Source organism: Xiphophorus maculatus, chromosome 4, assembly GCF_002775205.1.
Source record: "Xiphophorus maculatus strain JP 163 A chromosome 4, X_maculatus-5.0-male, whole genome shotgun sequence".
Lineage (NCBI taxonomy): Eukaryota > Metazoa > Chordata > Actinopteri > Cyprinodontiformes > Poeciliidae > Xiphophorus > Xiphophorus maculatus.
In genome coordinates this window covers 26,435,814-26,463,697 of record NC_036446.1, presented here as the reverse complement: position 1 = coordinate 26,463,697, position 27,884 = coordinate 26,435,814, and the positions used below count along the sequence as shown (strand labels likewise).

The following is a 27,884-nucleotide window of genomic DNA, read 5'->3' as shown; positions in this document are numbered from 1 at the left end:
CAGCACTAAAAATATGCATCTCCCTTCAACTTTTTTCAGAAACTTAAATGCATTTATTTAGGCTTTATCTGGAAACCAACAACAAAGTAGTAAAGCACATAAAGCAAAGTTAATTTATAGAGCAATATCCAAACCTTTTCTTAAAACTCCCTTCAGTCCATTATTTAAAGTACTAAACACTAAGTCTTACATTTCCAATCAAACTATTAGCTCCTCGTCACATTCATCACATGGTAAAGATCAGATCCGATAAGTGTCTCTTTATACCTGATTTTATTGTTAGTGTATTCCGATAATAACGATCACCTTCTCCTGCTTCACGCAGAACGAGCTAACCTTTCTGACATTTAGATTTCAAAAATGGTACCAAGAATATTTTTAAACCAGTGTAGCAAACAAAAATATTATTGTTTCCCCAAACTGAAACTCTTTTCGCCTTATGTTATTATCTTTTGAGAGATTCTGACCTTATTTCCTTCTTCTAAGTCAAAATAAAATGTTTTAAAATCTAAATCTGCTGAAGGTATGAATTATTTTGGTTATTATTTCAGTATTTACAACCTCCATTCACAGGCTGAAAAAATTCCTCAAACAGCAGAGTAAATCTGAGGGATTTAGAGTGACTCTATTGTTTGCATCAAAACCACATTTGTCGATGCAATGGCAGAATTTAGCTTCCTGTAGATTTTGATTTATTGCTGGTACTGTTCAAATTTCCCCTCTGGGGGTGGTTTATGATTGCTTTTTTGTCTTTAGACATACATGTGGTTAATCTTTTAAAATGCTTGGTGACCCTTTTTTTGCAAGGCTAAGTTTAAAATTCGAGAAGCAAATTGTAATGGGGCTCCCAGTTTTTGCGTTTTAACGTAGGAGTCGAAATTTAAGACACCGTCCCAGAGTCACCCCTCGAGTTCACTCCAAGACACATCTGTGTTAGACATTAGAGCTCAGCAATCTGTATCTGACTTTGTGGCAGCTTTTGTATTCAACCGTCATAAAATATGCTGAAAAATGGAACCAGAATATTGAGAATAAAAGTGATTTATCTGACAGGGTAAAATATGAAATTCAGACAAAGCGGACTTTGAAGAGATTTTTTTGTTTTATTTTATTTTTAAATGTTACATTTCTGCTTTAAAAATCAAGCTTTTGAACTTTCACCTGACAATAAATCCCTTCAACATAGTCATGTCATGTCTCCAGTTGCTCAATATGGATTTATGACAATGTATAATATATTCCAAAAACTATAAAAGGCAGAAAGGAGAAAACGCACTGATAGTGGGAACTTGGCCCAGATGAGAACAGTGCAGACTTTCTGCCATGTTGCATTGTGTCACAGCAGAAAGTCCCACAAACACTACAATGCACTCTGATGATTCTTCTGTAATTGTGATAACAGCTGCATTGTCATTTTATTGAAACAGTGTGATTCAATAAAATGAATCACACTGTTGTCAAATATTCTGGGAAGATTTGACCTTCCTGTAACACCGAGTACAAACCGCAGAGCAGCTTCCTCACAGTAAAACCTCCCTTCCTCGAAATAATTAACCCGACTGTTTATTTAGCACACTCACACCAAATATGTCTTCACTACGCCAGGAAAGATATTACCTTTCTGCTTTAGTGATCTGAGAGCTTTTCATTACTGGAAGGAAGGATGATGTAAAGCATTCATGATCGAGACCAAAATGGAGAGAACAAACGAGTTGACGTCTTTTAAGTTTTGTTTTGCATTATTGCAGTCAAAAGGGAATGAGGCTGTCGGAGCGATATTTACACAAAGACCACCCAGTGAGCTCCCATAGCAGTCACTGTTTGTTCATTTAGAACGACGCCTAAATATCCAGCACGTCATTACGAGCTTTGGTGGGAATATTTAACACAACATTGGATTTCTCGGATGCCGAGACGCAGTAAGGAAGAAAAATTATGTCTATATCGTTGCAAATATTGAGAGGAAAGTTGAAATAGTTGCTAGAATCTGTCATTTCTGATGCCTTTAATCTGTAGACCGTGATGTGTGTTTATTTTTAGAGCGTAGATCTCAATGAAAGGTATGTATTCCCTTCTCCCTGAGCATGCTGAAAGACTTTGTGATGTGATGATGATGATATGTGTGTGTGTGGCTGCAGACTGAGGGAGCCAGCAGGAGGAGATCCGGTACTGGTGCACCCTGTCCTGTAAACACGGCCGGGTCAAGTTCAAAAAGACCCGCAGCTACGATGAGAGGGCCGACCAGCTCCCTTTAGTAGAACAAGAAGTCACTCAGATGTACAACTGAGCGAGCAGCTTTGTCTCTGTACGCTAAACCAGTCACAAAATGGGTTACACTGTACTAACTTTGCAGTAAGCATCCAAGTTTGATGATGCAACAACTCGTTTGCAAAGTGAAATTAATCTAATATCTTCAGCATTTCGTACTTTCTCAACCCAAAAGTTGTGAGGGAACTAATTTCTGCCTGACGACAGCCATCAGAAATAAAAGAAGTAAAGAATGATGGCCAATATTTCACCCGTCTAAAAATAACAAGTGTTGATATAAACAGGAAGAAGAGTTTCTAAGACATTTCAGGAGATGATTTGAAGACCTAGCTTCCTTCTAAGGTCCTCTGAAGGCTTCAGTTCACACATGACCAATCACAGCTCTACAGCATAGGACCAATACTTTCATACTGACCCAGAAATCTGCTAAGCTTAAAACAAAAATGTCCAGGACATTTATTCAAAATCTATTAGGTGTTTGGGGAAACTGGAAAGTAGCTGCAATCTCACCTCAGCCAGCTTGTAGGGAACAATCAGCTTCTCTCCCACTGTCACCGTCTTCCTTGTTGTCAGAGCTTCGAACAGCATCTCCTCTTTGACCTGGTGGCAACACAGACAACGGATCAAAATCGTGACTTTCCTGCCACTTTCTATTAGGTTTGCCCTGATTGTAGTTTTTTTGACATTTTATTTTGTCAGAGAAGTCACTAAATATAGTGACAAAGTCGCTAAGTTGGCAACAGTGGGGTGACTTGGTAACCATTCCCATAGTGAAACACTGAGCGATGTTAGGAAAAGAACCATGTACATGCAGACATGACCTGGCGGGAGTGTCTGAGAGTCACGTCTCTCTCATGGCAGAGCAAACGTGGAGAGTGGCTGACTTTCAGATCTTTGTGGAGATAGATAAAATCTATTTCATATGCAGGTAATGGCCAATCGCAATCTCCCAAAATTAAGAAAATTGGGGGTGACTTATTACTCTATCCATCCTGTATCCATTTATCAATCCAGCTGTGCATACAGTTGTTTTTAAATCCATAAGTTTGTCCATTATGAATACATCCATTCTTATTTAGACCTACTAATTAATTCATTTGTAAGCCAATACATCAGTTTGTTTGACCATCACCCATCTCTTTGAGCATGTACTTAAAATTCACTATTTGTACATTTTGGATTTCAATTTTTTTCTAAAAACAGCTCAAGTGCTTGAAGAAAGAAAAAAAGTCAAATCATTTTTGACAGTAAGTTTAAGTTTTTTGGTGTCTGGAAAATGAGTCATTTAAAAATGTTTCCAAATGATAAGTCACAATCAGCAGGCACTGCTCCACCATAGCAACCTCAGCAAAGCCCAGCCCATCACCTAGCAACGCAATCGGAAATCAAGCCCATTTGGTCAGCTGGTTTTACTGCTGTATGCGCTGTATAATGGCTGCTGGAAAAAGCAAGTGTTTTGTCTTTGACTTACCATCCAGAAAACACTTGGTTGTGCAGGAGGCTCTACCTCTGGTTTACAAAGATGTACTGTTGTGCAATTGTGCATCTGTTTGCAGCCATTTTCATGTGTGAGTGTAAAGGATGAGTGGGAGGTAGGATTTAAAGTGACAAGAGGACCTAAAACAGCTCATTCTGAAAGGAGCTCAAAATAGGCAGAACTGACCAAACTAACATCTCATCATCTAAGAATGATTTTGTGCAAAAAATGTAACGAGTATATTTTGTACAGAGTATAGACCTATCCTAATCTGCTCAAGGAAGTAAAGCAGGTAATCCTTAACAAAAGCAGTGAGGATTTAAAGTTAGTTTCAGATAAGAAGTAAAGTAAAACTTCTCTGCCGTACCTCCAGCAGCTCTGAGACAACAGGCAGCACCTCAGGGTTACAGATGTCGATGGAGTCGTCCCTGTAGGTCTTCCTCTTGTAGCGAATGTTTCCCAGGTGAAGGATGGCCGACAGCAGAGAAAAGATCCTGTTTCACACATCGTGGACAAACGGAAAACAATTTAACCCCGGTAAGAAAGCGTTAGGATAGCAAAGCCCCAACTGAACGGCGGTTTTCCTCCGTCACTCACTGTTTGCGCGTGGCGGGGAGAAAGCCCACCATCTCCATGGCCAGCTGGAGCCTCTCAAAGTCATGCTTCAGGTCCTCTCCTTCGACGGTGAAGCAGTCCTACAAGAAACAGAGCCTGGCTGTTATCAGCCCCTACATCCACTGGGAGCCATCAGGGCAAATTACTGTGAGCTCACTGAAGCCTGCTGACGTCCACTCGGCCTCAACGTGTCTTAGCATTCATCAAACTTATCGCAAAAAGAGGCTTGGAATAGATCTTTGAAATTTACTTTGTAACTGGGACAGAAAGAGCCAGGTTGCCTGAAGGAGTCAAAATAAGTGACTCATGCCAGAGCAGGCTATGATTAGGACTCTCTGGGTCAAACCAGCACTCCCGCCTGATGTGCAGAGTGACTTGTGTGCACATGGAGTTGAAAATCTGGCCTGGCTTCCTCCTTAAAACGAGTCCACAGAAATTTGGCGAGTCGTCAAGAGAGCTGAGAGGGGACGTGATTTATGGCTTTGTTTGTGTTTAAGTGATGTATGACAAACTAAAATAGCAGGAAGGAGAAACGAGAAGCGTTTGTCTTTAGACAACAGCAGCAACGTGTGGAAAAGCGTGCAGATTTAAGGTCATGATTGGACGTAGCCGATGCTAAATTAGCACCGTACAGCACTTGCACTAGAATCATGTAGTCACTGCAATTATGGGGAAAAAAAAGAATCTGTCATTATAATGCTGCTAACATAGAATGCTTAGCAGTCAAAAATAGCTCAAGCAAGATGAAATTGTGGCTGAATCTGGGTTTGTTTGTTTATGAGCGGAGGATAAGCTAACCACAAAGTTAGCTTAGCTTCACAAATTCATCATAATTTAAAATCTTTAACTGCAGCAATGATCACAAACCGTCACTCTCTAATTTCAATCAATCAGAGCAGAAACTCCGCCTGACATTACCGCAGAAAGAAACCACCTCTAAACTCTTTGTTGTTTCTTTTAACTGAGTCAGACTTCCTTCTGATCCTTTAGAAGCGTTGTTGATCAGAAGTTCTCCAGATTTCCTGAAGGTCTGAAAGATTTTTTGGGAGAAAGATTTTTTGGGGGGGGATTTTGCACGACTTCACATCTTCTCCTCACTCATCTTTTGCCCATTCCAGCATTTTGTGGGACCATGTGGTAGAACAAAATGAAGCAAAAAAAAGTGGAGAACAAATTAGGTAGTTCTACAGCGGATGATTGGAAAGCTGTGTCTTTAGCAAATAGTAAAGATTAATCATTTAGTTGATTAACTATCAGCATATTGGTGTTATTAAACTATTTAAAATCTGCCAAGGCATGCTATCTTTGATATTTTTTTTACTGATTTAACTAAAATATGTTGGAACAGATTGTTTAGTTGTGGAACAGATGGTTTAAAATCAGGTTGTGTTAACACAACATGGTTTGTTACAGGAGATTAGGAATCTGTAGATAACTCCTAAATTACATTTAAATCCTCGCTTTAGCTAATTCACATCTTCCAACTATTATTTTTCATACCATTGTACCTGAGTATTGGGTATAATTTCTTGCTGTAGTTCAGCATCAAGCTATGACTCTCGAATGACTTCATTTTATTCTATATTATTAAATATCTCCCAGTAGTAGATATTATTCGCTGGCTCAACGTCACATTTCCTTGAAGTAGAGAAATTCAGTAGAGAAAATTACTCTAAATGATTGGTTGTCGGATACAAAAGGGTTAATGGCTCAAAACTGCAAAAGTACAAAATGGCAAAAGATTATTTAAATTACAAAAATAAAAAAAATTAAAAAATTCTGAAATCTTCTTGACTTTATAATAATTTCAGGGACTGGACTGAAACAGCCTGAAGAATTATTAATCAAGACATAAAAAAAATATTGTTGTTTCCCCGACACTCTTCTAAAGTTTTACATCTTTACTTAAATTTTTCATAATGTGAAATAAATATCACACAAGGACATTTATAATAAGACGGTGCACTTTAGCAATATTTTAAAGTGGAAAACGAGAATAGGGAAAAAACAGAAAGGAGAAAACACAAATATCAAATACACAACCAATTACAAGCAATCGTTTTTGATCACCAACCTTCACCAATCCAACATTTCCACAGTGAGTGTTAATTCACTCAGGTCTAAAAACTGAACAGATATGGGTCATTTTACCAGGGTCATGTTTCAAAAAGTTATGTTTTCAAAACTGCTAAAACGTTTAATCACTTTGCTTTTGAGATTTTAAAGCCCCTTTCACGCAAGTTTTGTCTGGCTGCATGGTGCATAATGCTGCACACTTTGGGTCAGCTGGCTGAAAGATGGACAAACTGGTTGTTCCATAATCATTAAAAAGAACAATGTTTTAAAATATTTCTGGGTGCATAAAACAGTCAGTAATGAGTACATGGGTGGATTAAATAATGCTCTGTTTACAGTGGAAATGCTGGATTGGGAATGATCAAAATCAAAACAGGCAGAGAGAGCTACTATGACTAGACATATCAGCATTACGTCGAGAAGCAGCACAATGGAGGGGAAGGCAAAAACAAACCGAGCTAAAATAAACACAAGTCAACCCAAACCAGGAAATACCCCAAAAAGCAACAAAACCAGTGAAGGAAAGGGGCTTTGAGGAGAGGCTGTGCAGGAAAGGTGTGGCTTTCTCCCAAAGCGTTCAGGTGACATTAAATCTAATCCCCCACCCCCAAACGGTGCAGATGGTCGACACTCAGCTGACGCTCATATACTGACCGGTTCACTCTCACAGTAACTGTCCCAGTGCGGACGGCTGCTTGTCTTTGTCATCTGGAAATGTTAGGGCAGAGTTCACAGGCGGTGGGGTCAGGGTTAGATGGCGGCATGTCAACAGAGAGGCTCAGACATTTCAACAGCAGCAGAATGACCAGCTCATCACAGTGCAGATTAATGCTTATTCGATCTGACTGAATAACATGATTAAAAGCGGAGGAGTAAACATCCATACACAGAAACACAGAGCAGATATTAGAGACAAACAGGGAAGAAAGCAGGCAAACACATCCTTTCTTCATGTAGTAATCACAATAAATGATGAATTAATGCCTGTCTTAGCCATGACATTGTTTTTATTTTACTGTTCATAAAAATGTCTAAACAAAATAAATTAAGATTATTATGATAAAAAAAAACATTACTATTCTAATATAATCTAATTGATAACAGAGCACAATGTTTCAGGTATTACACAAGAATTTTAAATTCACCTTGAAGTCCTGTTGTTTTGAAATAAACCAATTACAAGAAATTTTCTACAAACCAACCCTGCTTTATCTGTGCGTTCTGTCGCTGCTTCCAGCATCACAAAAGAATCAGTCAATCAATCAATCGTTGAACTCTTCGCTGTCTCATGACCACATGGAAAACAACATGTGCAGTACATTTCTAAAGTCAATTAGTGAGTTCATAATCATTTGACCATCATCTCTCCGTTTACTAATCCATATAAATATGAATCCATCTGCTTTTCACTCCATCTATCTAAATGTGCATCTGTTTGTCTAGCAATATTCATCCATCCATCCATCTATACATACTATGCATTTTCTTTAGGTGTAGTATTTAAAGCCTGAAGTCTACACAAATATTTGTAATAAATACATACATCGCACATTTATGAAGAAAAAAATTATTTTAAAATGAAAAATGCATAGGAAGTGCAATCAAGACATGACTTTGTAGTTTAGAAATGATTGATACTGGGGGGGAAAATGGAAACTGGGAAGATGAGTGTGATACGGAATATGTAATTTCATGTAAATCTGTAGTTTTCCCAAATTAAAATGTAAAAAAAAGAAGACATTTTTTTAGAAAACTCTGGCAACAGGAATTGTGAAGGTTGTGTGTTTATAAATATTTGACTGATTACTATATAATCGACAGAGCTTGCACTTAAAATGAGTCGCTTATATGTAGCTTTTCATCAACACTAAAACGAACAGGCTGCTTTGATTTAAAAATACAGAATCCACAAGGCTTAACCTGAACAAACATTAATTGAACTGCATTTCTGGTCGCAGGAACAAATTTATGTTAAGAAAAATCCGAGTGACCCTACAGGACACATAATGAAAACTGACAAATTAAAGAAACTGCGATATGTCTGGACGGCTTGTCACAGCTGATCAGGTGGGGTTAAAGGAAATCAAAAATGAGCTCTTTCTGGTGCAAGAGACTGAGTTTCATTTTAAACTCCACAAAACAATGCGCTGAAGTAAACCAGTAGGATGTGAACAACATGCAGCACACGAATGTGTCCACATGTTTGCATGTGAACGCCGGTGGCTGGGAGGAATCTGAGGAATTCCCTGCTCTCCTCTGTGTAGGCGGAGGAGGAGGAGGGGGAACCAGGTCCCTGGTTGTCATATCGTGACTATGAAAGCCCAGAGGCGAAGAGGCAACAAGTTTTATAGGACATTCGCATTACGTATGTTTCATGTGTTTTTATGCAAAACTCGTTTTTGTGGCAAGGAACACACAAAGCTTTTTTTCCCCCTTTCTCCTATCCCGTTTTATGAGTCAGAAAGCATGTGCTGAAACCTACCTAACACATATGCAGAATCTATTATCACAAATACTCCCACAAAAGTAAAACAAATAAATTAAGCGGCTTGTGGAAGCAGACGAGAAAATTAAGATGGTAAATATCATGTGCTTGCGAAGGAAAGAGCAACTAGTTTGTGTTAAAAAGCCACCGAGAGCGTTTCCGTTGTGTCCCGACTTTTTGTTTTCCTGCGCCTGGACCCTGAGAATGATGAGCTGATGGCAGAAAATCTGAACAGAAAGTATGCTCAACACATGGGAAACATTTATTGTGCTATAAAAGCCTCTACCTGACTGAGGTAATGATATTCTTCAGGCTTCTTGAGGTGAAAGGCTTTTCTTTCTTCTTCACTCGATCCTGCCAGCAGGTAATAAAACACGTGGTAGTTTCTAAGAGAAAGAAGGGGAGGAAAGAAAACACTTCGTAAATATATAGATGGATGATTAAGTAAATAGTCTCAGAGCCCAGAAACACTTTCACTAAAACAGTAAAAAACTATATATTTTTTTTTGTAGTTTGAAATCCTTCGTTTTCCATCTCCGCAAAAATTAATCAGTTATTTGGTGAAATAGTTTAACTGCTCACACAGTGCAAGTGAGCAGTTTCACCTTAAATTTACAATACTCCCATTTAAAATTTAACAAAGGCAGCAATCTCCTCAGATTTTTGATTTGTGGTTATATTGTGAATTTTTGAACATACTGTTCTTACACATTTAAATAGGATTTTTATGCTATGGAGTGCAGCACCCTAAAATTGCATATATTTGTTGATGTGCGTCAGACATTCTGAATCCAATCTCAGTGTAGAGACGTACTTACCGCTCATTGTGCTCTTGATAGACCAGTCTCGACTTCTCCAAGAGGTATTTTTCTACATACGCCCTGTAAGAATAAAGCAATAGAAAATACAGCTGAGACCAAATTTCTTCAAGACCTCGGATTAAAATGGAAACTTACCATGAAGATTATTTATGACTGGAAAAGAGTGAGATCTCATAAGATAAAAATAGAAATATGAGAAAAACAAAAAGACATCTTGAAAATAATGTGTGCTATGCAGTAGGGCTGTTACGATCCGATATTGGAAATCGGTCCGATATCAGTAAAAAGAAAAAAAAAGAGCATCGGATTATATGGGCCTGCATTTTAAATCTTCGATATGGACCCGCTGATAGGGGTGCTCCGCTCCAGAATTCCACTCCAGCATTTCTAACCAGCAGGACTTGAGACCCGAATGCAGAATCATCGTTTGTTAATAAATTGATCAGTCGTTCTAATACTCATTGTTGTTGACTATTGTTCTCTGAGCAATATCACTCGATCAAGCCTTTTCTAACATTCCACACTACAAAACAAGTAATAAAAGTGCGTTTGATTTGTGCCAATATTATATCGGGTCAATTTTAGTATGGGCCGATACTCAAAGCTGCGATATCTGAATCGTATCGGAAGGGAAGTATTATCGGGGACAGTCCTACTACTCAGAGAAAAATCTTTATTGGCAATACTGCAATCAAACTTTTCTTTTACTCTCTAGCCAGTTATTACATAAGGCGGTTTTAATTATGTTTTATTACATCTCATTGCTACATATTGAGATGTTACAAGCTCCCTTCACAGAATCTCTGTCAGATTCAAGTCAGGATTCCTGCTGAGCCACTTTCAAATATCACTACTCACAGACACATGTTGATCAAATCAAAACGTCAGATTAAACATTCAAATCTACCATTGACAAATAATTTGTGTCCAACATTAGCTATGTAGAAAAAGTAGGTTTGCAGAAAGCGGTAAATACTTGTCTTCCTTACCCTCTCACAGTGCCGCTCTCCTGGTAGTTCACCTGAATGAACTTGCCAAAGCGACTGGAGTTGTTATTATGTGCTGTTTTTGCATTCCCAAACGCCTGCAGGGGGGGGGGGACAGAAAGATGTGATCAGAAAATACGAAAACAGACAATACTGTAATTTTTTTTTATTTCACAGAAAGAGTCAGGTTGAGTCAACTTTAGGTGTGGACAGTCTTTATGCGAATCGAGTGTGGAGAACGTTCACAGCCTCATGTCGGATTACCTTGAAGTGGTCAAGGTTAGAGAGGTTGGTGCAGCATAAACTTTGACGGCTCGGTTAAAACAATGTCATTCTGACGGAGATCAATAACAGATTGCCAAGATGTCTTAAAGAAGGCGTCGGACAATTTGCCAGAAGAAGACTAAAGAAGGGCCAACAGGATAACGGGGAGTCTTCAGTGAGTAATGAGATCCATGTGGCCGTATGGAACATGTGTAGTGGTGGTGCTGCAATAAGACGAGCCAGTATTTCCCCTCACGGCTCTGTTTTTGTTGTATGGCTGCCTAGAGGGGAAGTAAGCTTTTTTTTTTTTACCATATATAAACCCCACAGTTATTTGTAGCTCCACCACAAGTAAACAAATTCCTCTGCGAAGCACTAAGAGCTGTCTAAAGCCTCTCGTCTGTGAAAAGGGAAAACACCCCTCCCTGACCTCGCCCTTCACCGAACGCTGCTTACAAACTCGCTCCAAGAAATAGCTCCAGCTGTAATCAAAGCTATGACCACTCACTATTTGTCCCAATACAACCAGAACAGATTGAAGGAAAAATATCCTCACATTTATTTATTTATCCCAGTATCCCAAACCTGCAGACTAAATAATGGTGTCCAGCAAGGCAGCAGCATTAAGTGAGGAGAAGGCTGGCTAAAGGTTGGTAGCATGTCAGGAGATGATGTTTACAACGCTCACTGGTCATGTAGCCTGGTAAACAAAGCGTAGTCCTTTGTTCTACACTTCACTTCATACAGAAGGTCTGGAGTCTAAACTTTTGAGAAATTATTGCTTGCTGGAGGCGTTGAACTTTTAAATGTTACCAATCACTAACGTTTGGCTGTGAAGTATGTAATGCACCAGTTCGATGCTATGATGCTCACCGGAAATTGCCTGCACTCTGAATAACCATCTGCCACTGTTGTTAACGTTAATCCGATATTTGGAAGCATGGCTAACACATACTGAACAGTTCCATTCACTTCTTCCACTGCCATTGCTAAAACTACAGGCAGACTACAATTCCAAAAGTCATCATTCACAACTTCTTCTGTTCACTGATTGGCCAGGTTCTACTGGAGGAATCAAGGTCAATGGGAGAAATCTCAGACAGAGCAGTGAAGTGAGAAGAGAATTGAGTAGGAAGGCAATGGTCAGGCTAATGGTCACCATGTTTGAAATGCTGGAAGTAGTTCTCCTGGTGTTACACCTAGTAGATATCATATTATCAAGAGAAACTTTGTTTACCACCTAAAAAACTTTAAGATTCTATTGGCCCACAAGATCAAAATGAAGAACAGTGATCATATCTCTGCACGCCATGTGGCGCCGATATTTCCAGAGGTGCTTGCTGTTTATGGCACACTCTTTCCGTGAACTGAGCTGACCTGCTTGGTTCAGTGACTACAGGTCAGACGGGGACAGACTAACAACAGTTTCTTAGCTGATGATAAAAATTTCCAGCATCTTTAGCCAATAAAAACCAAGCACTCCAGCTCTCACACTGTCGTCAGGTCACGGACCCCAGGTATTGGGAGCATTTTTGGGCTTTTTGTTAACATTCAGCAGGAAGCAGGATGTGGAACAACTAAAACACAGAGAGCTGATTTATGTTTGAGCTCCGGTTCGTTCTTTCACCTGCTCTGTGTAACAAAGGTGAAGAAATCCAGATTCTTAACGCATGAGGAAATAGCTGGAGGGTATTTATGCCTCAGTAACATCCAAATCATTTGCAGAAGACCAATTAAGCAATCAATAAATAAATAAATAAATGCGTGAATCAAATTGAGAGAGATCTCAAAGAAAAGTTCTGATATGAGAAACTTCTCCTTAAATGACAAACATTTTAAATCATTCTGCAGGCTTACTACAACGATGTATGTGTCCATTCTCCTTCCTGCATGGCCTGTCAAGAACTATTTAGAAACCTCTCTGTCACTACAGTCCAAAACTACAAAGCATTTGGGTAAAATAATACTAATAATAACATTTTTAAAAGATTATAATCTTCCCTGCTCTCGGTCCCACAGTGTTAGTGGGACAGCAGGACTGACTGTGTTTAGACAGACATGATTCCCACCACTTCAGTTACTCTAACGGGTCAACAACATTATTCTTGGCCTCAAACCACAGAGCGAGCCAAAAGGCAGAGCAGTGACAGACTTGAGGCGGTGCCAGGGTGTTCAGGGTGTAATGTGTCTGAGTGCAGGCTCACAGTCAGAGACGCTGCCACCAGAATGATGTTAAAATAATTTTTAAAAATCCTGGATGTCTGGCTATGGATCAGTCATGCTGGGATATGATTTTTAGTTTTGCGTCAGAATTAAAAGTAATAGTTTTTCCCCTTTCTTTGATCCAAAAGATATTAAGGCAACATGATTTTAATCCAGCACCTCATTTTCAAATTAAAAGCTATTTATGCTGAAGACAGAGGCTTTCTGTGCTTTAATAAACTACCATCTTGTAAGTCCATGTCATGACCTGAATTTATTACTCAACAGAATAAAAGTGAGTCGCGCGACTCTTCCAAACCTGCATTTGTCTGGGATTTTGTTTTTTTACATATCTAGTCTTTGTTTTTCCTTCTGATCTTTTAAAACAAGCATACATTAGTTTAAGCTGCTACATAAACATTTGTGCTCGCTTATAGTACAGTATGGTTACCGTATGTTTTTGCAACGATACTCTGAAAATTTGTATGTCAGGTTTACTGGAGACATTCTCAGTTTTTCTGTGGATTTTTCACTCAAATTCAGCCATTTCAATTTTCAATTCAGACAGATCTTTATTTTCTTTTTTTACTAAACTAAAAGAAAAAGCTAAGTAAATGCTGTTGAATGGTTCTTTTCTGAACTGATAATTGTGGGACTTCTTAGCTTAACTGCACTTAATAAACAAGAAATGATTTCTCAGTATTTGACCTGCTCATTTCCATCTTTGGTTGGTTGGTGTATTTGTACATATTAATATTTTTATACTAAACACTTGACTTAAGACTATAAGTTACTAATACAAAATCTAACATGTGTTACTAACATAAAAACAACTTTGTAGAGAAGCTACTTAAGGCGGGATTTTAAATGTCAAAGACGACCATGACTCAGACATAGTTCGGCAGCTATAGAGTGATTTTTTTGTCGTGGTTTTGCAAATTGTATCCCCCAGTTGTTATTTTTATAATTTTAAAAATTATAGCAGCTAAAGCCAAAGTGTGCTTTAAAGGAAATCTTTAAAGCACAATCAGAAAATATCCAGAATTATTGACAAAACCCTTTTGAAACACAGTTTGGCTCCTGATTGAAAGTAAAATAGAAATCAGACATTGTTAAAAATCTCAGTGCCACTCTGCATGTTTTATAAGGGTCTGAAACTCAAGTCAGACATTTGCAATACACTGTAATCTCCAACAGAGACTGCATTTAAGCAAATGTTCCTCGTTTCTTTGGAATCAGACTAGTTTCTGTCATTACTTTTGATGCCGTTCAGTACAGAGTATTTAGTCATTAAGCTGTTTCACTGATGTGATGAGGATGACCTAATTTGTGCTTTCTTTATTTTTCGGCATCATGTTTTTGCACATCATCAACAGCTTGGAGGAGATTTTTACACCGCCTTGTGTCTAGGGATCATGTGAGCCACACTGGGAACAGCTTTGTTTTTGTTTTAAAGCCTTTAAATCAAATGGGTTGTGACATAACAAAAAGAAGAAGCTTTCCTCTGACCACACTTGGATTCCAGGATGTGCCACCAAATGTTCAGCGTTTCTTCCCCCAGCAGCCCAACGGGGGGAAAATTACCCAAATCTGAATCAGTCAAAGAAAGTATTGCTCATTTGACCTCTGCAGATTCATATCCTACTCCATGATTTCCACCAGCTGACTCCCCCCACTACAGCGCATGCACAGCATGACGACAACAAAGCAAAACCGCAGCTAAGTTGACCCTTCGTACACGCAGGTTATTTCCTAGTGCTGTGGTGTGTGTAGGCCCATTGCATTGTCCCGGGGTCCATTCATAACTGCGGCCCTTGTAATCTTAAGGCAGAGTTTCCCTGGGTGGATTGTGGTCTGTGTGGTCTTTTCGTCACAGCGGTGAGAGGTGCAGTCACGGGTTCTAGCCAAGAGAAAGCACAGTGGGCTGTGGGTTCTGGCGGTCACTGCCGCTGTGTTAAAAATCTGAGCACAGCGTACAGGCATGGCCGGATTTACGCGGATGTGGCCCACTTTGGTGCCCCTGTCCACTAAGGAAAAATTATTTTACTAATGCAAATTACAAAACATTAATATTTAGTAATGTACATCAGCAAGTATGAATCAATGAATGGCATGTTTAATACATCCTCTAGTCAGTAACTGTGTTGTTCCCACAGAAATCGACTACAATTTCTTAAGTTTCAAATACTTAAATATTGTTTATATTCATAAAATTCCCAAAGGATTAAAACAATTCACCTAATTTGCACCTATGAGTTTTATATAAAGTGTAATGTTTGCAAAATACACATTGACTTAAAATAAATCAAATGAATCTTTGGACTTGCCCCAAAAAAATAGCACCCCGGGCCACTGCCCTTATAAGCTGCAAGGTTTCCCCCAGAAAACTTGCTAAGCCTGGTGGTTGGGCGCTAGGCCAGTCATTCATCCAGCGGCCTGTTGCGTTTTCGAGTTAAATTTTTTAAACTTTGACAGGAAATTTTAAAATATCACTTGATAATTACGTGTTATTGAAAGTTTGGAACACCAACAATAAAGTCTTAAAAAATACAAACATTTTAAAACGACTTAAATAAATAACGCTTAGTAATGCTTAGTCTGGTGAGGGCACAAGTAAAGCCTGGTGGCCCGCCAGGCTTATAACGCACTGGGGGAAACTCTGAACTCTATTCTAAAGTTTGTTCCAGTGTAACTTGCCATTGTAAAACATGGAACATGAAATATTAGCCCATTCTTATACTACAGCAACATTCATCAGTAAATAATCTGCTAACAGTTAACCATAACATTTCAGTGTTTACTGAAGTCAAACTTGCTGTTTAAGTGTCTTAACACTAAATTGATGATCCAGTCATATAAATAATCCAGAAATCAAAGGTATTATACCTGACACGTCATACTTTCTGTCAAGGAAAAGAGCAGAATAAAACTAGAGCTAGACTGAGTTTAGTCAACAGAGGCCAAAGGCCAGCTGGTTCTTTCCACCTTGGAAAAACAGGCACTTCTAATGCATTTCAAGCCACAGAAGCTGTGTTTCATACAGGGGACAAGAACTAAGAAATACATAAAACATGCAAAGATTTTCCTATTAGCTGATTACTCAAAAACAAAACAAAAACAGGCGGCTTGTTACCGGAGCAAAGCTAGAATAAAGTATTTGGCCAAACCAAAAAGTCCTCTTCTATTAGTGAGAAGGAAGTACGCATTAGACACGGCGATGGAGTTAAAAGGCAAAGCCAATAGAAAAATAATCTCGGCTCTCCAGCTCCCCTCAGCTATCAGAGACATCTTTTATATAACGTAAACCTCTGAATTAAAGCCGATGAGTGCAAAACATTCCTCAGTCCCAGCCTCCCTCAAAGACAAAAGCAAAACACAAATTGTACTCATATTGAAAATTAGCAAATTAACTTCCCCTGCCAGCCGGTAAACAGTCGAGGTCTGGATGAATTTTTCAAATAAGACTGCATCCTTACCTTCAGGCAATGTAAACAGGCCCACGAGATTTCACTGTTTGAAAAGTGAGACGGTTATGCAGGAAATTGTGCAGACAGAGGAACAGCCATAAACCAAATACTGCAGGATAAACATGCGAGAATTTATTTGCAGAAAATCATCTGGAAGGTATGGAAAGACTGGAAGCGTTATTAGCAGATTCCTCACTAAACCTGATGCTGTAATGTCAAATTCTGAGCCAATGACAGCAAGAAACAGAACGATGGTAAGCAGCAGCATTTTGTCTAAGAATAATGTAGAAGTTCAGTGACAAACAGAAGACCTGATAAAACTCAACACAAAACAAATATTCTTAGTCGACGCCTACATAGGCTTATAAGGATGGTAGTTCTAAGCAGAAAAGCACCAATTGCAGTTTTTTGGTCAATTACTGATCTTTAAAAAGCCTGACCTGCCAATTAGGATTTTGGTTGATACCAATTTTTTGTTTGAAAAGTCACTAAATACAGCAACAATGTCGCAAATGTGGGAGCAGTCTGTTACTGTTGTTAACCGTGAATCTGCAGATCTGCACCACATTTACTTTTTCGCATGACATTTCTTTTCTCGCAGAAAAGCAAAAAGTTGATGTCAGGGAGGGACAGGACGATCGCTGCATCTCTACTGAAACCGCATTCCTAAAGTTAATCTCTCATCTCATTCAAGAGTTTCAGCTGATGGTAAAACCTGATAATTATTTTTTCTCACACTGCGCCAGTCGGTTATGTTGCTAAGCCATACCCATTCTCACTCCTCCTGCCATGCAAGTACTAATTTTTCTCTGCTGAACTTCTGGCCCCGTGTTACATAATCCAATCTGCATCCTACAGCATAACACGCATTACGCTGCGCAGAAATTCCTCTAAGTCAGATGGAAAAAAGGCCAGGAAAACAAACAGGACCAGCAAACTTCTAGCTCCAGAGCAAGCTTTACGAGTTGTACAGATGAAAAATACAGTAGTGTTTTCTGTTGATTAGGTAAATGATAGACACAGAGAGGGAAGAAGATGAAGAGGAGGTAAAGGAGAGCAGAAAGAGAGGAAAAAAGGCTAATGAAATTTCATAAATTTGTTTTGGTTTTATGCATTTATTAGGATAAAAGGCAGACATGGGTAGATAAGTCCAAATTTGTAGCATAGCATACTTTTACTGAAGTGAAAGTAAAAACTATTTGGTAAAAAACTATTCAAGTAGTCAGTGACTGATCATGACATCAAATTTAATATTTAAAAATGATGTAATCAGCTAGACAAAAATATTAGGGTATGTACAAATTCTGGAATATTAAGGCTAAACTAATAAACACAAATGCATAATAACTGCAAAATACAATCAGGCATAAGAAAATTGTCCAAATCCACTTTTTTTCCAACAAAAATGATGAAATACTAACAGTAGGGAATGCATGTATGTCAGAAAAAGGTAAAGTACTTCAAGTAATGATATAGACAAATACTGCATATTTACTTTATCTCCCAATGGCGCAGTAGATGTAAAATAATGAAATGATGAAGCTTGTGTGCAAACAAAATCTTTCACTTAAACTGTAGGTGTGCGTCTGGCGTCTTTAGGGTAAAAACGAGCTTGAAGAACAGAATCACTCTGTTCTTCATTCAGTGTAATTACTCGCTCTGGGTAGAGAAGTCCACATTTTTACTGAAGTAAGAGTAGCAATACTTCATTACACTCAAACGTGAAAAGTGTTGACTTGTTTTAACAATTTAATTCTTGTCCTTTTTGACGGAAACTCTGCAATTGAGAAATTGTGTTTTTTCAACATTAGCAAAATATAGGAAGACTTGAACACATTTATAGCGGAAACGCAGCTGTTGAGCGTGTATATAAAAGCTAAGCATGAAAAAGTAAAACGACGTGTAAAAGAAAGCATAACTGAATCCACTTGTCATTCTGCTGATGATGGAGGAGCAGCGTGTCCTCCATCATCAGTCTCTCTGCAGCGTTGGAGAGAAATGTTGTCGTTCCTTCCTCTCACCCCACTGAACTGAGTCACTCCACCAACATCTCCAAGAGACAAAACCTGATTGTTGGGTCCGACTGACCACAGCGCCCACCACAATGTTCAGCCACCAAAATTAGCGGCTGAATATTTAAGCTTGCATCGTGTTATCATTTGCTAATGACAGCTCTGACAGGCCCACCAGCTTCGCTCGCATTGAGCCTCGTGCTGCAGCACACAAACTTCCCCTCATCCAGCTTGAATGTCTGCCAACGAACTGCAGCACTGCAGACATGGGCGCGGCCCGGGTCGGTCTCCTCATCCAAATGTAGTGATGTTATAAAGCCACTAAAACCAAGTGATAATTTAAATAGAAACCTCCATCAATAATAAAACCACAGAGTGTTACTTTTAGGATTAAAGTGTCACGCCCCCGGTTAAATAAACAGATAAGATATGAGTGGCTCCATAAAGAAGCTGAATGGAGCTTATGAAAACAACTCCCTAAAAAAATATAGAAAGAAAAATAAGTCAATTGCTATGTTTTCTGCATCTTCAACACTAAAGGCTCTCTTCAAAGATTTCTTGGATGTAAATTATTTTCCCTCTAAAAAAAAATTCAAAAGTCTGATTACACGAGCAAAAATCAACTCTGAAGACGACTGGCTAAAAGTAAAACTGTAAGGTAATCCTGTTGTATTTTACTGCTACATTAGGCTCTGTAGGGGGCAGCATGAAGCTGGTGTGCCAATTTACACACAAAGAAGAAAAAAAAGTTTGTGGTAATGCATCTTACATTGATTGATGAATCAGGTGAGATCATTAAAAAATGAAATGACACATGGCAGAGACTGTGCCGTTTATGAGTGACTAAGTTGTGTCCAGGATCATAATGAAACTGATAAAATTATGAAAAACAGAAAGTCAAATTACAATCACAACAGGATAGAGCTAGGCTGGCAGAAACGTCCTTTTTTCCCAGCATGGCACTGATCTAAGTCGTAGATCCAACAGCAGTAAAAGCAAAGCTGGAGAGAAAAGCACAGAATCCAGAACCATTAGTAATGGACTGGCCGTCAAATAGCAAATGACGAATATGAACATGGGATCAACTTGCCAGAGAAGGAAATAAAACACAACGACCATACAAATAATAAGAAGTCTTTTGAGGGATTTCAGTGAGTTCAGCCTGTGGTAGATTTAAATGTAGTCTGAAAATATCAAGTTGTTTAGGTTTTTTACAGCAGTAGAAATTGTGTCTGAGCATTATCAACGCTTTTCAGGACTTGTTGGAATGTATTTAAACATTAACTATAACAATTTTCACAAGTAGGGGCTGGATTAAAAAAATATGTTATTCAAGAAAACGCCAACCTGTTCCAAAAACAAACAAAAAAAGAGTTTGGGCTTACCATTTCACATTAATAGTTGCAAAATAAAAGAAAACACGAAAATTAGAGAGAATGCAGAATAATTAAAGGCTTGTTTTTTTAATGGTTTGGACAAATGTTTACATGTCTGCGCTCTCTAATGATGTAACGTTCCACACACCAGCACCCACTTACATTCCTCGCTCAGAGCCTCTCCTCTCAACATGTTTATTTCGTTGGCTGGGTGGGGATAACGTCGGGTTCAAGTACGCCTGTGAACCCCTGAAAGACGATGAATGAGTCACACAGCAGCGCGTTTTATTGGTCAACACGTGTTTATTTATGGGATGGGAGCAAACTGACTTTATGGAGTATCACAGGAACACATTTTAAAACCCAAGTTACCGAACATAGAAGTTCACTCGCACGCCTTTGTCGCCACTGAGCTGTTAGTAATTAGTTTGCTTCGTGGTTATTTTGGTTATTTTTGCTTTAAAAATTGAGATGCTTGTATGCAAGTAAACCTAGATATGAATATATAGCTGCTGTTCCTCACCTAAGCACTTGATATGAATGTGAAGAATGATTTGTACTCCACTGATCTGGCTATATGTTGATGAAGTTCTGCCAATAATTATCATTTGCACGTTTCAGAAGTTTTGTTTGATGAACTTTCAGTCCAACAGTTTCTACGTCACAATTTGGGTTGGGAATGTATTCGTACCGACAACCTGCACCACAGTTTTATAAGCAGAGAAAGAATGAGAACCATCTGCCTGGTCGATCATTCGGGACCTGACATCAGTTGGAAACTGATTGAAATCAGGCATCGGTCATGGACCCCTACATCAACGCAGAGAATTAGTTACAGCGCTCTAAAAACTGTTTATTTAAAAACTAAAATGTTTATATCAAAGTGCTTTATATCTGGAATGTTTCATAATAACATGCATCACTTTAATCAGTCTAAAATCAAACTGAGTAACGATTTGGTGGCATTCCACTCAGCTCTTCGCTTTGATGATGGCTGCCGGCTGAGTGACCAGAGTCAATTTGTCAGCATGTTCAGGATGTGTTTAACCAGCACTGAGCAAATGTGCTCTGCCTTTAGGAAAACAGGCCTATCTGTTAGAGCAAACACTAATCTCTGTCACCCATGCCGCCTGTGTCAATCGGGGATTTCTCTTTATCGAGATAGCGGTTTAGCTCGTTAAATGTTTCAGTCACTCCTTTTGCAGAACAGGTGCTTCTCATTATCTGACATGTTGTTGACAGTGACATTACATAAAAAGGTCTCGGACCAGATCGAGTTTATACAGGAGCGATCTGGGATTACCTCGGTGTCCTGCTGGAAGACGACTAACGGATCCAAACAAACCCATAAGATCAGCACAAAACGGATTCGGAGTTGTGACAATGATCTGCTGCTCATCAGAATATATGCTATGGTGCGATTCAAATGGAAAGAGAAATTAGTCACTTTTTTAATTAAGATTAACTAACATAAAAATTAAGGGAAATCTAAAGTAATCTTTTTAAATATAAGTCTTTATTTTGTGACAAAAAGTAGTACATAACATTTAGAAAAAAACAGATTTAATTCCAGTTTCTTTTCCTGCAAAACTTGCATTGAATTTATACAAAGAATAACACTAAAAGTACCAGTAATATGTTTTTAGAAACTCTGCGAAATCCATGTTTTTTTTACTTCCATTTCCATCCAAAAGGGAAAAAAAAATCCATTCACCTTCTGCTAAATTCTATGCTTTGTTTTAGATTATAAAAACAGAAGTAAAATGGCCATTCTTGCAGACGAATATCTACTCTCAGAAATGTATTTATTTTATTTATTTATTTTTTCTACAGGTCTTCAGACATTTTCAGCTCTAAAGTTTTATTTGCCAGTACTGAGATCAGAATGGCTCTTTAGATGGTAAAAGTTGCAGACCCCTGGCGTACATGTACGGATGAGTTTACCTGGATTACCAGACATAATTGTGGGTAACAATAGTCAGCATTAGTCTACAGAACCTTACACGTTCTGCTCCGTCTTGTGCATGCTTCTGCAATTTGTGTGTGGCTTTGTCTCCGTGTTTTTTGGAGGTGTGCCACGGGGTTGGCTCTGTGGCGTGGTGAAAGATATCCGGAGCCACAGAGAAACTTTAATCCAACTCTTTACATTCTGGCTGAGTGTTTGTACAAACACGGCGAGCCACCGCTGCATTTCCAGCTGACAAATGTCCCACCTCAGTAGAGTCTGTGAGCACCAACGCCCAGCATCAAACAAACAATACAACCACCTGTTTGTTAGTTTCCCCCATGTAGAATTTCAACGTCTTGGCCAAGACTTCATGAAGCCACTGAGAAAATGAGCTACAAAAAAAAAGTCCCACTCAACGCTGAGCTCATAAAAACTGGAGCCGCTCGCAGTCCAGACATCAGCAGAAAAAGAGGAAATGCACGAGGCGCAGAGAGAAGCTTCCCAAATCTGGCCGCCATACAGTGAGCTGGAATGTTACAGTGAGGGGGAGTGAGAGGTGGGGACACAATGTCCTGGAAAACACTGAGCCACGTCCCAATTTACGGTGTTCACACATGGGAAGTCAGGAAAACGGCAGGAGCTGCAACAGACTTGGGACTAATTATAAGTCAGCTTTGAATCAAATTCTTCCAGAGCTGAAAATTTAAGACGGCTGTTTGTTGCTGTTGCGAGTTAATGGGGCGTAACCAGAACTGAAGAAAACACTAGACAAAAAGAAAAGAAATGAGTGCATCAAGAAAAAAAAGATTCTCAAAAAGGATGAGGTAACTTTTAACTTAACTTTTGTAGTTCTCACTTCTTAAAGCTGCTGCTTGCATTTTGGAGGTTGGAGGGGAGGATCAAGCTCACAAATATTTATTTCACTCAGCTTTTCTAAAGCTGAGTGACCTACATATACGGCCAAGCGCTTCCTGAGTTTCCTGGTATCTTCAGCCGCCTGCAGCGGAAATCCAAGTCAAGGTTCACCTTTGATCAACTTCATCCAACAGAAATGCTGATTTATTCCACTAGTGGAGGGTGTCTTTTAATATCAAAGTGTTAAAAATATACTACAATGGTACCATTGTCTTACTTATGCAAACAATACGATAAGTAAAAAAAAACAAAAAACGACTACCATCGGCCAAAACCAATTCCATCCTCCAAGCCTTTATTCTGCACTTGGCACAGATGAAAATAGTAGGTCCATTAAACACTGAAATGTGTTGTCCACTAGTTTTTTAAGAATCCAGCTACACACTGTTAGAAAGGAAACAATTAGTCTACCATGTACCTTTGTTTTCTATCTCCATCACAACTGTAAACACTATGAAGTTTACAAGAACTAGAACTTCAAAAAAAAGACCAAGATGGAGCCGTTCAGCAACAAAAACTCTAGGTGGGTTTGATGCAGAATAAAAAGAAAAGCAACTCACACCCACTGCCAACTACAGTGTTAATATTCTTCTTAATGAATATTAATAAAATATTAATAAAAGAGCAGAAATACTGACTTCCATTACCAAAGATTCACCCTCTAAAACACACAAATAGAAAAAAAAAGATCATCATATAAACTGTTTTATGTGTAACTTAGTCGCATCAAAAGCTTCCTGTTAGCCACTTATGCTAATAAAATCCAGTTAATGTTCAACTCAAGCTGACAGATTAAATGTCCATACGTGTGCGTGTGTGTGTGTTGGTTATACCCTCCAGCGTGTGTGTGTTGACCTCTCTCATTACCCAACACCAACACAGAGTAAATCTCCGTCCAAACACCTTTCCATGCTGGAACAAAGTCGCAACAGGTGGTCAAGTCGCAACCAGCTCATATGTGAGCCGCATGTCCAACATTAGCTTGGAGTTAAACTGTGGCAAGAGGGTGCAGCCAGGTGTGGCGGGTGACTAACTGTAGCACAAGCTCAACACTAAAACTAATCCACCTGGTCAGGGCAGAAAGGGGGTCAATCCAATTAGTTTGATCTGGGAGACATAAACATCAGCCTGTGTGTGCAGTTCGGTCCCACCGAATCTGTCAGGATTTCTGTTCTAGTCACACAGATGTGCTGAACCATTAAAATAAGACACTCTACTTTCTTTTAAAAAAAAAGCCTCAGAAGAAGTTGTGAAGGTTGCTAATGCAGCTCTTGCTCAAAATATCAGCCCTAACATACATGATAGGGCTGAAACGATTCCTCGAGTGATTCGAGTACCTCGATTATTAAAATTCTTCGAGGAAAATGTATCTGCCTCAAAGCTTCATTAAATTATATTTTATTATTTAATGCACCGTGTTCCTGCAGGGTTATTACTTGCGTTGCCCAGAGCTCTCACTTCCGCCTGAGTTGTTGACGAAAGCTAAGTGTTAGGAGTGTAATGTCCAGTTTTCAGGTTCGGCCAGGGAGGATTTTATTGATTGATGATAATGTCCGGGTCTTTGTCGTTTTTTGGGGGACCAATAAGCATCCTTGAAATGACTGGCGCGATGCCTGGCGTACGGAAACTTTTTCCCTTCCAGAGCTGCTGCCTGGTGCCGGTTCAGAGCGAACGGTGGGGAAAAGCGCAGCAGGTGTATTTATACAGGTGAGAGGATAGACTGAACACTGCGGCCGGCTGCGCATTAGATGATTAACGTAAGTGTAGCTTTACGGACGAACCGGAAAATTTATTTCATATAATCCCAGTCTCTACAAATGGGTGGTGGAGCACATCCTGACGGTACATAGCTGGTAGATGAGTTTCTGTGTGTGACGAACGAAGGGGACAAATCCCGTCGCTAACATGAACACAAAAGCTATAAATGTCTGGGCAAGGTGAGAGTTCATCTATTAAATTGACTGAAGATTAATACATAAACCAAAAGCTGGAGTATTGTCAGAATTGAAATTCAACCAGAGAATAGAGTGCACACACTAAATATTTTAAGTCCTTTTATAGCATGATACATGCAGTGAAAGACAGCAAAAATTTGTTCAAGTTAATTGTTAGAGTCTGTTTATCATAAAGGGGAACAGCATGTGGTATAATCTCTAAAACAAAAACACACTAAATCATAAAACCAAACTGCAATTTCATAAAATACGGTACAACAGCCACGTAACAAAACTGGATGTAATTCCAAGAGAAACTTGTCAGGGAAGCTGCAATGACTGACAACAACAGAAAAATCAGCTGCAGAAATTTCTGCCAAGAACTGGTTTTGTTCCACATGTGACAACAATCTTCTGTATTATCCACATTTCTCTACTAAGGAGTCGGGTTGCAAGACAGAAGCCTTCCTTATTCCAAGGAAAACATCCAGGCCTGGCAAAACTCTTTCAAAACCTTCGATGTGAGGAAGAATGAGCAAGGATCTGATGAAACCATCCTTGTACCCTTGGTAAAATATTCAAAAAGTTAACTTTAGAGTAAAAACAACACTATGTATCAAGAAAAAGAAAAAGAACAGTAATAGTGAAGCCAAGTGATAGCAGCAACATGATCAGGGGTTTCTTCAGAGGCAACTGGTGTTTTTACTTTTCAAAGTATTTCTTCGACCAAAGAAGACTTAAGTATTGATTTAATTGCATGCACATTTTTCCAACCAGGTTCTCATCAATGCTTAAACATTAATGTTTATTTCCAGTGACATGGACAACAGCTGAGATGAAAATCTGTGGGGGGAAAAAAAACCTCATTGTGAAATCAACTAATCTACAGACAAACTACAGGAAAATGTACTCTGCTGCATATGGCCAACTGGAATAATCTTTCCATGAACGATTTGATCCAGGGTAACATCCCTCATGTTTTCTGCTTATTTCCAGATGTCTGCACTTTTCACACAAAGTTTTATTGCACCACATCTGGACATGTGGGAAGCACAAGATGACCACAAACTCCACAGCAGATGAGAGCCTCGCAAGAGAGAGAGGTCACCTGCAAGGATTTATGCAAGTCAAGTGCGGAGGGCAGGGTGAACTTTCAGCATTTATGTAATAGTCAAACTCAGGGGTCAGGGGTGAAGGAAGGAGGACTGTATATTCTAAAGGAGCCGTCAGCTGGGGTTCAAGACTCAGAAACATGGATGAGAAAAAAGATTATGAGTAGGAGAAAAATTATATCATCACTGTTGATTTTTTAAAATTAATATTTTTAATCAAACAGTGGAAAAAAAAACAATTCATTCTCAATAACTTGACTCAAGAGAAAAAGGTCGGAAGAGACAATAATGCCGATAATTAAAATGATGTCGATAGTTTTAATTTATCGTACGATTAATTGATTTACCGTTTATCGCGACAGGCCTAATCTGAGTAAATAAGATGTAAACTGTGAGTTGTGTCAAGGATGGACATGTGTATGTGTTGATATAAAACAGTTTTTGAAAATAAAAAGTTAAAAAAAAAAAGGTGGGTCCTTGTAATTCTGTTTTGAAAAGTCACAAACCAGACAATCCTGAAAGAGAAGACAACACCAATGAAGACCCGACATGTGCATTGTGTTTCTGTGTTTGTAATGATGTAAAGCACTTTGAAATGCCTTGCTGCTGAAATGTGCTATACAAATAAAATTTGATTGATTGATTGATAACATTCATGGAAAAACCTCACATAACCTTATATTAAAGCAGAAAGTACGGCGGCTACCGTAAGAAAGACTTACAGTATTCAATTATGCTGCATAACTGACCAGTACAGTAATGCGAGGGAACGCAAATGTTTTGCGAGGGAACGCAAATGTTTTTGTGAGGGAACGCAAATGTCTTTGTGAGGGAACGCAAAAGAAAAAAGTTTTCCCATGTCCCCTAGAGGGCTCCGTATAGACTAGGTATACAATTGTAAGGCATATTAAATTTTATCTAACTTTTTTTTTTTTTTTTTTTTACATATAATTCAAGATTAAATAAGGGTATTATTCTCAAACTTCAAACCCAGAAGCTGACAACAGTATTTGAAATACTGTGTATATATTACTCAAACCATTTTTCTTTGGATTTAAAATCCTTAAAATGATTACTTAAGAGAAACATGGTCATGGGCTTTCGTAAAGGAAAGAGATTATCAATAGTTCCACCTTATAACCAATGTGAATTATAACTCAAAACAATGATTTCATAAAAAATTTCCACAAAAAGATTAAATCACAACTAGCGGCAGTAAGAGCAGCAAAAATCTTCTGATTAAGGACTCTAGACATCACAGCGGGTCCACTATGATTGCATCTGGCATCACCGTTTCTACGTCGTTTAAAATAACGGCTTTTCTGTGCGTCTCGTTTCAGCGCGAGGCGCTGCTGCAGGTGCAAATGGGGCGTCAGGACAGCTGACAGCAGGTGCTGACTGGGACATTGAAGGGGGCGATGTTGACGAAGCACCTGCAAACCGCAGCATAAATGAAGAGCCTGTGAATGGAAACAAACAGGCACATTGTCGGACAGCTGCCGATGAGCAACTTGACTGGAAAACGCCAGCAGAGCTAAAAGAGATGAATAAGCTTGTGTTTCTTTCCCAAAAAGATAGTGAGAACAGACAGAAGATACAAATTATTTCCATAGTTGGAAATCTTTTAAAGAAAGTTTTTTGCTGCATAGAAAATAAGGACTTGCTTTTGAGAGCAGCTGAAATAGTTAATCGTAGTTAAGTCGTCATTTATCACTAAAGTAAGCCACTGTTTTCCAGCTCTTTGTGTAAACGCATTTGCTCTAAACAACTTGTACTTTCTCTGCACATGGTAGGCCAGCCATCTAGATGATGGATCAACTTTTGCAAAATCTGGGCGAAACACAAACTAAACTCAGTCACCATAAGAGCATTACTGATCACAGCAGCAAACCCCTCAGTAACCTTTGACCTCATGTAGCCACTGAG

General features: G+C 38.9%; 1 protein-coding gene across 6 annotated transcripts in view; it reads right to left on the bottom strand.

Annotated features, from left to right (window-relative positions):
- The window catches only part of myo9a (myosin IXA), a 121,106-nt gene that overhangs the window by 47,177 nt on the left and 46,045 nt on the right, over positions 1-27,884 (bottom strand). For 5 of the 6 annotated variants that reach the window (XM_023332015.1, XM_023332020.1, XM_023332017.1 and 2 more), the window contains exons 3-9: positions 10,732-10,826; positions 9,740-9,802; positions 9,208-9,307; positions 7,091-7,144; positions 4,343-4,440; positions 4,113-4,239; positions 2,779-2,868 (exon numbers count right to left, since the gene is read on the bottom strand). In XM_023332015.1, coding sequence (XP_023187783.1) covers positions 2,779-2,868; positions 4,113-4,239; positions 4,343-4,440; positions 7,091-7,144; positions 9,208-9,307; positions 9,740-9,802; positions 10,732-10,826 — 627 coding nt within the window. The remainder of the gene's footprint in view (positions 1-2,778; positions 2,869-4,112; positions 4,240-4,342; positions 4,441-7,090; positions 7,145-9,207; positions 9,308-9,739; positions 9,803-10,731; positions 10,827-27,884) is intronic. The other variant, XM_023332016.1, reaches the window with a different exon arrangement.